The 12809-nt window shown below is 35.4% G+C and overlaps 4 protein-coding genes across 4 annotated transcripts in view; 2 read left to right on the plus strand and 2 right to left on the minus strand.

The window, feature by feature from the left end:
• Nucleotides 1-1213: 1213 nt before the first annotated feature.
• On the plus strand, nt 1214-1375 carry HELRODRAFT_79357 (hypothetical protein; the record flags this gene model as incomplete). The annotated part of the gene is made up of 1 exon (XM_009019420.1): nt 1214-1375. A coding segment is annotated over one exon (162 nt), but the record flags the coding sequence as incomplete, so codon positions are not given.
• An 873-nt stretch (nt 1376-2248) lies between these two features.
• HELRODRAFT_191764 (hypothetical protein) lies at nt 2249-7152 on the minus strand (the record flags this gene model as incomplete). Its single annotated transcript, XM_009019421.1, has 3 exons — nt 2249-3236; nt 6171-6354; nt 7095-7152. The coding sequence occupies 3 exons, from the start codon at nt 7150-7152 to the stop codon at nt 2249-2251; spliced, it is 1230 nt and encodes a 409-aa protein (XP_009017669.1).
• A 2523-nt stretch (nt 7153-9675) lies between these two features.
• On the minus strand, nt 9676-9978 carry HELRODRAFT_152652 (hypothetical protein; the record flags this gene model as incomplete). Its single annotated transcript, XM_009019422.1, has 1 exon — nt 9676-9978. A coding segment is annotated over one exon (303 nt), but the record flags the coding sequence as incomplete, so codon positions are not given.
• A 1173-nt stretch (nt 9979-11151) lies between these two features.
• The window catches only part of HELRODRAFT_172783 (hypothetical protein), a gene marked incomplete at both ends in the record, with an annotated part of 3525 nt that continues 1867 nt past the window's right edge, over nt 11152-12809 (plus strand). The window contains 2 exons of the mRNA XM_009019423.1: nt 11152-11258; nt 11982-12081. Of these exons, the coding sequence (XP_009017671.1) occupies nt 11152-11258; nt 11982-12081 (207 nt within the window). The remainder of the gene's footprint in view (nt 11259-11981; nt 12082-12809) is intronic.

Genomic DNA, 12809 nt, shown 5'->3' on the forward strand with positions numbered 1-12809 from the left:
CATGGTAGGGCTACCAGCGAACCAGAAAGAAATATGAAAAAGTGGAACAATGTTGAAAGTAGTGTTGAATTTTTGAAATATATATATATATATATATATATATATATATATATATATATATATATATATATATATATATATATTTCAAATATATTTATATAGTGCTATTGTGCTATTATAGTGCTATTGTCAGAGCCTAAAATTACATGTATTAATTACTTAATTTAAATATTGAATTATATGAAATATTTCATATAATTCAATATTTAAATTAAATAATTTGGAATATAGTTTCATCTCTAATGGGTAAAAAAAAGTTGGATGCATCACCGATGGTTCCCATCTCGGCACAAGATTTTCTGCAGTACATCCTTGCAAAATCATCGGCAATGTCGGATTTAATTTCAGATGAACCGGAGTATCAACGAACAGATTGCCATTTTGATCATTTCGATGTGGTCACGGGCGAGGAATTAAAATCAATCATATCATCCTCGCCCTCAAAATCATGTTCTCTTGATCCAGTCTCTACGTTCATTTTGAAAGAGCTTCTAGAGAATCTGCTCCCTTTTTTGCAGCAGTTGGTCAACAAAAGCATAACATCATCAACACTTATAATAAAACTTCCATTAAGTTTGCTTTGTCTTGCCATTTTATCAATAACTTTACGTAATATACATTGGTTTTATTTATTTATTTACTCTACTAAATATTCTAATAAGTATCTAGTCATAATTTATAAATCTTTATCTATGGATAATTCTAATTATGTATCACTTAAACTCACAAGGTTACAACATATCTATTTTTCCACTTAATAAATGTAACTTTACCTTTCACATCTAACTTTATTTTATTTTGTAATCGAACTTACAATGTTACCTCCTAATTTAACTTTATTAATTTAATTTTATTATATTCCACGTTAATTTTAATGATATCGTGTTAATGTAAACCTCTTCCCTTTAACACAAAATACTATTTTAGGCTATGAAGATGGCGCCCACGCTGAAACAACGTTGTAAGCTTGATTATGACACATTTACTGAATAAATATGAATTGAACCAATTAAGAGTTGTTGAATGTATTATAAAAAAGTTGATTAACGCAAAATGGGCAAAAACATTTAATGAAGTTTTTATCACTGCAAACCTCTTTCCAAAATAAATAAATAAATATATATATATATAAATATATATACATGGTCACTAAAAATTTAGAGAAATGACTTTATTGCTGAGTTCTAGGGGTATACCATTGGGCCTGAAGAGTAAGGTATATAAAGCACAGGTAAGAAGTTGCCTGTTGTATGGATGCGAAACTTGGGCTATGATGGTTGAAATCTTAAGAAAGCTGGAGAAAACAGAAATGTAGATGTTGAAAAGAATAATGGGAGTATCATTGAGGAATGGTCAAAGTGATGAGATAATAAAGAAAGAGTTAGGTGTAGATGAGTTGTCAGATGTAATTAGAAACTGAGATGATTCGGCCATGTGGAAAGGAAAACAAATAAGGACTGGGTAAAGAAATGTAAAATTATTATAATTGGCGGTTTAAGGAAAAGTGGAAGATCGCCTGGGAAGAAGTGTTAAATGTGCCTGATCATGCGACAAGACCAAACTCAGGAACGAACACTGGGCGGTTCTGTCTATATGCGTAAGCTGTACCAGAATTCGGCTCCACTCAAAATTTGGCCAGTTTTTAAAATACAGCCCAGACCAAAAATTGGGCCAGATTTCTGATTTGTGCCGGACTTTTGTTTTAAAACTCTCACCTTAGTTTGGATATTTATTTTTTGTATGTATCTCTATTTTGTTTATATTTATATATAATGTATGCAGCACGCACCACATACTTAGAATACCTATACAGGCCCTCAAACGCACCCGCGCACATTTTCAGTGCGTTTTATTGTCTGGTTTCATTCTTTAGTTTCAATTAATTTATTCATCAAACTCATCAAATTTTACAATTTTTACATTTTTATAGTTTATTAATAAATATGTATTCATTTTTTAAAGATTTTATTCATTTTAATTATTAAGTTATTTGTGCATATTAAATATCTTTTTTCTGGTGTACGTATGGCCGAGCTGATTTGAGATCGCGTGCCTGACAGGCCTTCCCTGGCACGTACACGTATGCACAGCACATTCGTTTGTGAAAATGTATTAAGTGCATATTAATAATTTTAAATATTGAATAATGCTAAATAATGTGATGCGAGAAATATTACGATAGTATCGCTTAATTAACGATGTCATTGTTAAAACAAATACCAATTTGTACTAACTCATTTCTAAAGTGATCACCATATTCAACTGTTCCAATCTTCATATTTTGATCAAAATGATTAAACTGTTGTCTATCATTTTGGAAACTGGTCAGTTTGGTTGAAGGCGTGCATGGCTCAACGTTATTTTGCAACACTTTATCACTTGTGGTAATTTTATGTATGTTGTTCATAAGTTCGTTGTTCAACTTTTTATTTTTGTTTTTCATGTTGTTTTTGAAGTGATTTTTAATGATAAAATCACTGTTACTTGGACAGTTGCTTATTTGATGTTGATCTTGAAACGGAGAAAGTTTTCCATCTGTTTGTTTATTGTTAATTCTGTTTGCAATATTGTGCTGCTTGGTAATATACTTACGTTGAAAATGTTGCACAAAATTTTGTTTCTTGGCAGGTTTGTTTATATTTTTGCAGTTGTGTATTGACGTTTCAGTGGACATTGTTGTAGTAGGATGACATTTGATTCTAATCACGCTTGATTTGGATGGAGACAACGGAGATTTTGACATTTCATTGGACGTATAAAATGGTGATAATAAATTTCCTTGGATGAAACAGAGTGCATCTGATGCTTGTGAGTTGTTAACTAGCTTTCTATCTAGCTCAAGTACATTCATTTTATTTGCATATAAATTAGAATTAGAATTAACATTGTTATATTTTTTAAGGTCTGTTTGAGCAACGTCAAATTCTTCATTATTCCTAAGATCATTTGTGGTAATAAAATTTTCTTGAAGTTGTTTAGGATCAAAGTTGTTGTTAAATAAGTTTCTGCTCTGCCGCACATTGTTTTTATCCAAAGAAAGGATGTTATCAAACTCAACATTACACTTGCCAAGATCTTCATCAATATAAGCAATGTTGTTCTTATTTGATTGTAGATTAAATGATTGCTGGTGTTGGATGTGCAACATGCTTTGCAGCGACCGTGTGATCACGTCCCTGTTTTGATGGAATGAATAAAATCAATTCAAAATAAAATAAAGTAACACTAACCTTGGTACCTATGCGCCAAAGATACAAAAGAAACAATGTTTTTTTCGTTTATAATTGAGACATCATTAAACTGAACATAAAAATATATTTATTTAGATTTCAAGTCAATCAATCAATCAATCTCCGTATAGCGTGCAGAGACACAGTTCCCCGGAGGTAGGACGTATTTAGATTTCAAGTATCCGTGAAAAAACTATAAGGGCCTATTTTTAAGGATCAATCAATCTTCGTTTAACGTTCAGAGACCCAGTTCCCCGAGGTAGGACATTGTTTTCTTTGCCATAAACTTTATGCGCCAAATTAGACGATCAGTTGTATCCAATTCATTTAAATTTAGATTGTTTGAAGCTTTTTTGGACGGCCTTTGGGACGTGTGCCAGGTACTTAAACATCTGCAAGAGAAGTTATGACACTGTTTCCCCTTCGTTTGACATGACCAAACCACCGCAGACGGTGTTGCAGGCATTCGTCCTTTATATCATCTAAACCAGGATTTGATATGGTCCTTCAGACAAATTCGTTGCATCCATCGTAGCATTTTTATGTCGGTTCGTTGAAGTTGTTCCAGTTTGGTTGTCATTGGCCATGTTTCTGCACTATATAACAACACCGGACGTATCACAGATTTATAAAGTTTGGATCATAGTGGAAGTGGGATGTCACGCCGCATCAATATAGAGGCAAGGAGATGCCATTTATTCCAGGCTGCACGTATGTGTGGTCGAACGGCAGCTTCAGCTGTTCCAGTACAATACAGAACATCTCTTAGATATTGAAACAATGTGACTTTCTCTACCTTAATGGCTTCAAAAACATTGCTATTTCGAATTTGTTGTTGTGAATTAATGCAACCAGGACAAACAAAATTGGACACTCTAGATAAAGTACCAATTATTTTTGAACAACGTTTGTGACACCACTGGTTACACTCCTGACACTTGATTGAATTGTTACCTACACCAGCTTTACAAACTGAACAGGGCCATCGTCCGGTACCTGTAGATTGGATGGGTTCACCAGTGTTCATTGCTTTGGTTTTGCTGATATTGACTTTGAATCCATGATTGGCGAGTCTGGTGTTCCAATCTTCAAACATCTGTGCTGCATTCTGCTCAGACGTGGCTGTTAAAACGATATCATCAGCATATACTAGATTTCAGATGACACCAGTGCGTATCGGTTTTGTGATTTCTTCCATCACAGTTATAAATAACAGTGGACTGAGAATCGAGCCTTGGTAAATTCCATCGCCGATGTCAAATGCATCTGTGTTTCCAACCATAGTGCTGACGAGAGTCTTAGTATTCGTATACATTTCTATCACAAGTCGAACAAGATATCCAGGAATTAGTTGTCGACGTAGACTCCACCTGATTGCTTCACGGGAAACTCGATCAAATGCTTTTTCAAGGTCTACAAAAATGTGTGATAGTTGTTGATGCTTTGCCAGGTACTTCTCTTGCAGTTGCCGAAGAATGTGAATTGCATCAATTGTTGAATTCCCCGCTAGGAAACCTAATTTATAATTTCCGATTGTGATTCACGACGTTAATCTTCTCTCAATGATTTTCTCGACAATTTTCAGGGAGTGTTCTAACAGACGTATACCCCGATATGATGAACAGTTCAATGGATCACCTTTGCCTTTGTATAACGGAACTTTCATGCTATAGTTCCATTCAGTCGGCATTGAGCAATTTCTCCAGATTTCACGGCAAAGTTGTAGTAATGTTTGGATACCTGCAGTACCAGATGCTTTGATAATGTCATTTGTGAGTCCCGAGGGCTCTGCTGCCTTTCAATCCTTCATAGCTTTCAGAGCTTCTATAAGCTCCTCTACAGTGATGTCTGTAATCGGACCTTCGATGGGTGGAGCGTCAAAGTTAACATTGATGGGATTTGTTTCGTTCAACAGACGGTTGAAGTATTCTCTCTACAGTAGCTTGATCTCATCTTGTTCAAGAACCATCTCATTTTTGTCGTTTTTGATACATGAGGCACCAACTATGTCTTGTTACGTACGCTTTACTTGTTTTGCTATACGATACAGAGATTTGTTCACCTTTGCTTTTAGTGAGCCATTCTCTGCACTGATTTGTCCGAGCCAGAGCGACTTGCCAACTTGACGTCTTGCATAGTTGTTCTTCTCACGGAAAATTTTATGGTTATCAACAGACTTTGATTTTTGCCATTGCTTGTATGAGGCTTTCTTTTCAGCTATTGCATTTTGTACACTGTCATTCCACCACCAAGTGTCCCGTTCATGCTGGCGTTTTGTACCAGTTTTCCCACAAACTGGTTGCAGCGTTTATAAAAACGTTTTTGTATGTACTCCAATCTGTACCGGCTTGCGATTGGTGGTTTAACTGTGTGGCGAAAATCTGTTGAAATTTTTCTCGATGAATATTGCTTTCCAGCTTCCACGTTTTGATTCTCCGAGGCATTTGTTTAGACTTATGTTGTGACAGTTCAACAACCAGGTCTGCCACAAGGAGTCTATGTTGGGCGACACATGATTCGCCAGGTATAACTTTGACATTTTTGAATAGCCTTCGGTGTTGTTGCTTGACAGCAAAGAAACCAATTTGCGTGGCTGATGGTCCACTTTTGTATGTTATGAGATGTTCTAACCTCTTTCTAAAATTTGTGTTCAGTAAACAAAACCCGTGACTTTCAGCAAACTTAAGGATGTGTTTACCATCTTCATTCCGTTCTTCATAGCCAAAACCGCCATGTACGTTGTCAAAACCATCTGTTTTCTCTACAACGTGGCCATTGAGATCGCCTCCAATCAGGATTGTTTCAGATTTTGGTTTTGTTGAAATGATGTCAGAGAACGCAGCCCAGAAGTCATTTTTCATTTCTTCTGATTCGCCTGACTGTGGTGCGTATGCAGAAAAAGTAATCATTGTTTGCTTTTCTAGGCGAAGCTTGATCCACATGAGACGTGAATTAATCCTTTTAATATCCAGTACTTCTTGGGCTAGCGGTTTTTTGACAAAAATTCCAACACCATTTTTGGCCGTCTTTTTACCATTCCAGAATAGTTTATATTTTTCTTTATCTGAGTTGATATGACAGACACCATTCGATTTCTATCAGATCTCGAATGGTGTCAATTTTTAAGGATGATTAAGCAGAGAATGTCTTCCATAAAATATCACAAAAAGTAAATTTTATTTGAATAATACTCGCGCTCACATAAATTTACAAATATCCGTTAAACATTAAATAGACTGTAAATAAACTGAATTAAACAGCCTGCAGTCTTATTCAATATTTTAATTCAAGTGTCACTAAACATATCAATCATAAAAAAATTGTAACTGGTTTTGTATATAAGAAAGAAGTTAATATTTTTATGAAAACTTATTTAGCAACCCTTCTTAACAAATACTAATTAATTGAAATAAAAAAACCGTCCCTATCGTTACAATTTTTTTTGCAATACAATTATATATTTAAACATCCAATTTAATATAGTATTATTTTAAAAATCAATCGTTACCAATGCAATACAATAATGTCTATAAATCAAATACAATATTATAGCATTGATTTATATATCCAATATAATATTTATACATCCACACTATTACATACTTGTTTTGTTTCAGCTTCTCATTTTCCTCACTAACAGACCTTAGTTGGTTTCTGAGATGTTCCAATCTGAATTATTAGAATGTACATAAATGTGTTAAGATAAATAATTTCAATACAAAAACTGATTTGTAATGTCATAAAATTAAACTTCACTTATTACTACTACCAGTAAGTTCATCCCAAAAAACTGTTGCAACAAACCCTCCCTGCCAGGTAACTGCATTAGGTTTTCGTCAATGGAGCGGGCCACTCCGGTCATCCTGCTCCTTATCTTCCAACTAAGAGCCGGTATTGAACCTAACTACCACCCTCAACAAAATTATAATTTGATCAGGCAGACTGTCATTGTTAATGTGTTTATACCTATGAAGATGATGTAAGAGGAAATTGTTAAAAGTTTATCCACACAATACGTCAGTAGCTTTACATAATACAATCCGTCCAGAATTTGGATCAACATTCAATCAATCCTCGTTTTGCAACCAGAGTCCTGGTTCCACGAGGTAGGACGTTGTTTTCTTTGCCATCAACTTTTTGCGCCAAATGAGACGATCAGTTGTGTCCATTTTATTTAAATTTATAGCTTTCATGTCTTGTTCGATTGTTTGCGACCAGGACTTCTTTGGACGGCCTTTGGGACGTGTGCCAGATACTTCAACATCTGCAAGAAAAGTTATGGCACTGTTTCTACTTCGTTTGACATGACCAGAGCACCGCAGACGGTGTTGCCGGTATTCTTCCTTTATATCATCTAAACCAGCACGACGCAGGATTTCGGTGGATTTGATGTGGTCCTTCAGACTAATTCGTTGCATCCATCGGAGCATTTTCATGTCGGTTCGTTGAAGTTGTTGTTCCAGTTTGGTTCTCATTGGCCATGTTTCTGCACCATATAACAACACCGGACTTATCACAGATTTATAAAGTCTTGATAGTAGTGGTAGTGGGATGTCACGCCGCATCAATATAGAGGCAAGGAGATGCCATTTATTCCAGGCTGCACGTATGCGTGCTCGAACGGCAGCTTCAGCTGTTCCAGTACAATCCAGAACATCCCCTAGAATTGAAACGATGTGACTTTCTCTACCTTAATAGCTTCAAAAACATTGCTATTTCGAATTTGTTGTTGTGGATTGATGCAAGCAGGACAAACAAAATTGGACACTTTAGATAAAGTACTAATTTTTTTTTAACAACGTTTGTGACACCACTGGTTACACTGCTGAAACTTGATTGAATTGTTACCTACACCAGCTTTACAAACTGAACAGGGCCATCGTCCAGTACCTGTGGATTGGATGGGTTCACCAGTGTTCATTGCTTTGGTTTTGCTGATGTTGACTTTGAATCCATGATTGGCGAGTCTGGTGTTCCAATCTTCAAACATCTGTGCTGCAATCTGCTCAGACGTGGCTGTTAAAACGATATCATCAGCATATATTAGATTCCAAATGTCAACACTGCGTATCGGTTTTGTGATTTCTTCCATCACAGTTATAAATAACAGTGGACTGAGAATCGAGCCTTGGTAAATTCCATCGCCGATGTCAAATGCATCTGTGTTTCCAACCATAGTGCTGACGAGAGTCTTAGTATTCGTATACATTTCTATCACAAGTCGAACAAGATATCCAGGAATTAGTTGTCGACGTAGACTCCACCTGATTGCTTCACGGGAAACTCGATCAAATGCTTTTTCAAGGTCTACAAAAATGTGTGATAGTTGTTGATGCTTTGCCAGGTACTTCTCTTGCAGTTGCCGAAGAATGTGAATTGCATCAATTGTTGAATTCCCCGCTAGGAAACCTAATTTATAATTTCCGATTGTGATTCACGACGTTAATCTTCTCTCAATGATTTTCTCGACAATTTTCAGGGAGTTTTCTAATAGACGTATACCCCGATATGATGAACAGTTCAATGGATCACCTTTGCCTTTGTATAACGGAACTTTCATGCTATAGTTCCATTCAGTCGGCATTGAGCAATTTCTCCAGATTTCACGGCAAAATTGTAGTAACGTTTGGATACCTGCAGTACCAGATGCTTTGATAATGTCATTTGTGAGTCCCGAGGGCTCTGCTGCCTTTCCATCCTTCATAGCTTTCAGAGCTTCTGTAAGCTCCTCTACAGTGATGTCCGAAATCGGACCTTCGATGGGTGGAGCGTCAAAGCTAACATTGATGGGATTTGTTTCGTTTAACAGACCGTTGAAGTATTCTCTCCACTGTAGCTTGATCTCATCATGTTCAAGAACCATCTCATTTTTGTCGTTTTTGATACATGAGGCACCAACTATGTCTTGTTACGTACGCTTTGCTTGTTTTGCTATACGATACAGAGATTTCATTTGTTCACCTTTGCTTTTAGTGAGCCACTCTTTGCACTTATCTGTCCGAGCCAGTGCAACTTGACGTTTTGCATAGTTGTTCTTCTCTGGGAAAACTTTATGGTCATCAACAGACTTTGATTTTTGCCATTGCTTGTATGCAACTTTCTTTTCAACTATTGCATTTTGTACACTGTCATTTCACCCCCTTAGTGTCCCGTTCATGACGTTTTCGAATAGCTTTCGGTGTTGTTGCTTGACAGCGAAGAAATCAATTTGCGTGGCTGATGGTCCACTTTTGTATGTTATGAGATGTTCCAACCTCTTTCTAAAATATGTGTTCAATAAACAAAACCCGTGACTGTCAGTAAACTCAAGGATGCGATTGCCATCTTCATTCCGTTTTCCATAGGCAAAACCGCCATGTACGTTGTCAAAACCATCTGTTTTCTCTCCAACGTGGCCATTGAGATCGCCTCTAATCAGGATTGTTTCAGATTTTGGTATTGTTGAGATGATGTCGGAGAACGCAGCCCAGAAGTCATTTTTCATTTCTTCTGATTCGCCTGTCTGTGGTGCATATGCAGAAAAAATAATCATTGTTTGCTTTTCTATGCGAAGCTTGATCCACATGAGACGTGAATTAATCCTTTTAATATCCAGTACCTCTTGAGCTAGCGGTTCTCTGACAAAAATTCCAACACTATTTTTGGCCGTCTTTGGACCATTCCTGAATAGTTTATATTTTTCTTTGTCTGAGTTGACATGACAGACACCATTGGATTTCTATCGGGTTTCCTGAAGGCAGCAGATGTCAATCCTGCTCTGAAATCATGTCAATCAAATTTGGATCAACACTATCAATCTTAAATTCTATCAAATTATTCGGTTTTACATTCCACAAGTATTTCACTTTCGATAAAAAGAAATAATTTTTATCTTGCAACTACCGTAAAATAATTTAGACATCTGGTCCCAACCAATGTTGATTTACTCTTGGTGGATGCCTGATCTTATGAACAGCAGACAATTGTAATTCAATCTTATAAAAAACAAAGCCTCCCAAAAAAATATCGCTTATTCAAAATAAAACCGCAGAGCTAACCCTCAAAAAATCTCCTCACTCCAGCTCTTCAGTTTACCTTCTAGTATTTCATAGGGCGGTGTGCTTGATAAAGTCACCTTGTGCTGTTTTGCAGAGTGTACAGAGATTGCGTTCGATGATGACAAAAAGATCCCCGCCTACCACATCCATTGCGAGTGATGTGTCGTTTAGCACGTATTCATATACGCTGTTTATGTTTGTTGATTCCTCTGAACTGAATCTAAAAAGATTGCTTGACCTTTTAACCCGCGAGCTGCAGTTTCCTTCATTCACACCAAATGTTACCGATGTGAGACAAAACTCTTAGCTGAGTCTTTAAAAAAAAGACTAAAGACTGTGTGTGTCAGTGTGCACATGAGTCTGGGCGCCTCTAAAGCAGCGGTGCGAATGGCGCTATATAAATGATTATATTGTTATAATTAAAATCTTCAACACAATTATCAGGGACTCTTTTGTACAAATGTTAATACATACTGATTGCTCAACTTTTCCTGAATGTTATTGTAAGCATCCACCAATTTAACGACCTCTCCCTTCCAATGTTTTTCAACTTTGTCCAGGTCATTTTCATGGGCGACATGGAGTTGGTGCATCTCTGTGCGGTGTTCATCAGCCAACTTTTTTCTCACATCTGACAACTATAATTAAAAATAATTAAATTAACAAATGAACATTCAAATCGTGTTAATTAAAAAATAGTTAATCATTAGATTAAAAAATGAAAAAATCATCAATTCTGATCAAATTTTTATATTGACAAAAATTTCATTATAAAAAACAATTTTATAAAGTTTGATTGACCAAAGACATTTTAGCTTTGGAAAATGCTTAACATAAACCTAATTGCGTTAACTGACGAATGTAAATATTGCAACAAACAGAAACAGGGCTTCCAGAGCGCATTTTCATCTGTGGCACCTCCCGTAATCAAGTTTTATCTTTTTAACTTTATAACATTTATCTTTCTTTATCTTTATGTTATTTAGCTTTCATAAACTGTTCATCACCTTGTTGACCCTTTTTAATAAGTTCATCTCCATCTTTTTACACCTGCATATAATTTGCATGGAGGTTTATCAGTTTAAATTACCAGGCTGAATTCTTTTTTTTTGCAACTTAACGACGTTTCAGACTTCCTGAATTCTATTCTGGAAGGGCAATTCTACATTTGACGGAACCCCGAGTTTTCTCTGATCTGATCGTATTTTTCATATTTAGTTAATATATGCTGAATAGATAGTTTTTGTCGCAGGCTTCACAATAAGGTGGTTTGTTTTGTTGGGGATCTAAGAATGTGTGATTGCTGAGTGTCCTATTTTTAATCTATTGATAACAGACTTAAATGACGATCTAAATAACTATTTTTGAACTTTTTGTTATTTACTGATGGCATACTTAATTTTAAAAAAATTTGATGTTTTATTCCACACCTGCTGTCATTTTTCAACAATAAGGATGTTTAATTCTTTAAATCAATGGACGGAATTGGAACTCTAGATAATGACATCGAATGAGCTTGAGAAGCCATCTGATCCACCTTTTCATTTCCTTCATTTCCAATGTTGCTGAGAATCCACATTATAATTAAATTTTTGTTGCTATCCAAAACACTATGAATCTTATTTTGCATTTGAATTATTAATGGACTTAAAAGTTTGTATTGTATCAAGGCTGATAAAGTAGACAAAGAATTCGAAAATATTATGAATTTATTTTTCTCTGAATTAATAATGAAGTTTAAAGCCATGTCTATAGTAAGGATCTCTGCCGTGTATATTAAAGCAGCTCCTTGTAGGTGCATCATTAATCCATGAATACGTTTCTTTTGCCAGTAGACCACCATTACTATAGACGTTGAATTTTCCCTTTTTGATCCATCCGTATATATTTGAACAAAGTTTAAATTGTTATTAATTTTTTTTAACTAAGGTTTTTGCTATTTTTACATTCCTGTTATTGACGTATCAATTTCTGGGTGCTTTAGTAACCAATGAGGAATTAAAGTAAAGAAAGTTAATTTAAGGCTAATTTTTGGTGTTTTAAACTTATTGGCATTTCTCCTGCCAAAACATGGAGACTTATGGATGTGATGCTCTGTATGCTCCTGGAACCTTCGTTGACTATTGGGTGTAGAATCTTCATGTAGGATTTTCGTGTAGAGCCATATACTAGAGAACCATAATCTAATACTCCTCGTATAGTTGCTTGGAAAATTGTTATAATATATATATAATTTAATTTTGAGTCAAATTTTATTCCTAAATATTTGTATTCTTGTGAAAACTCAAGATTATTTCCTTGAAAATTTAACTTCGGAAAAATCCTCTTTTGGTTTCTTGAGAAAAGTATAGCTCTAGACTTTGATTCAGAAAATTTTATTCCATTTTTCAGTGCCCTTTTTTCAATGGATTTTAGCGTTGTTTATTTCATTCTGCATTTTTATCATGTCTTTATTTCTAAAAGTGATTGTGACATCATCTAT

Source organism: Helobdella robusta, assembly GCF_000326865.2.
Source record: "Helobdella robusta unplaced genomic scaffold HELROscaffold_24, whole genome shotgun sequence".
NCBI classification, from domain to species: Eukaryota; Metazoa; Annelida; class Clitellata; order Rhynchobdellida; family Glossiphoniidae; genus Helobdella; species Helobdella robusta.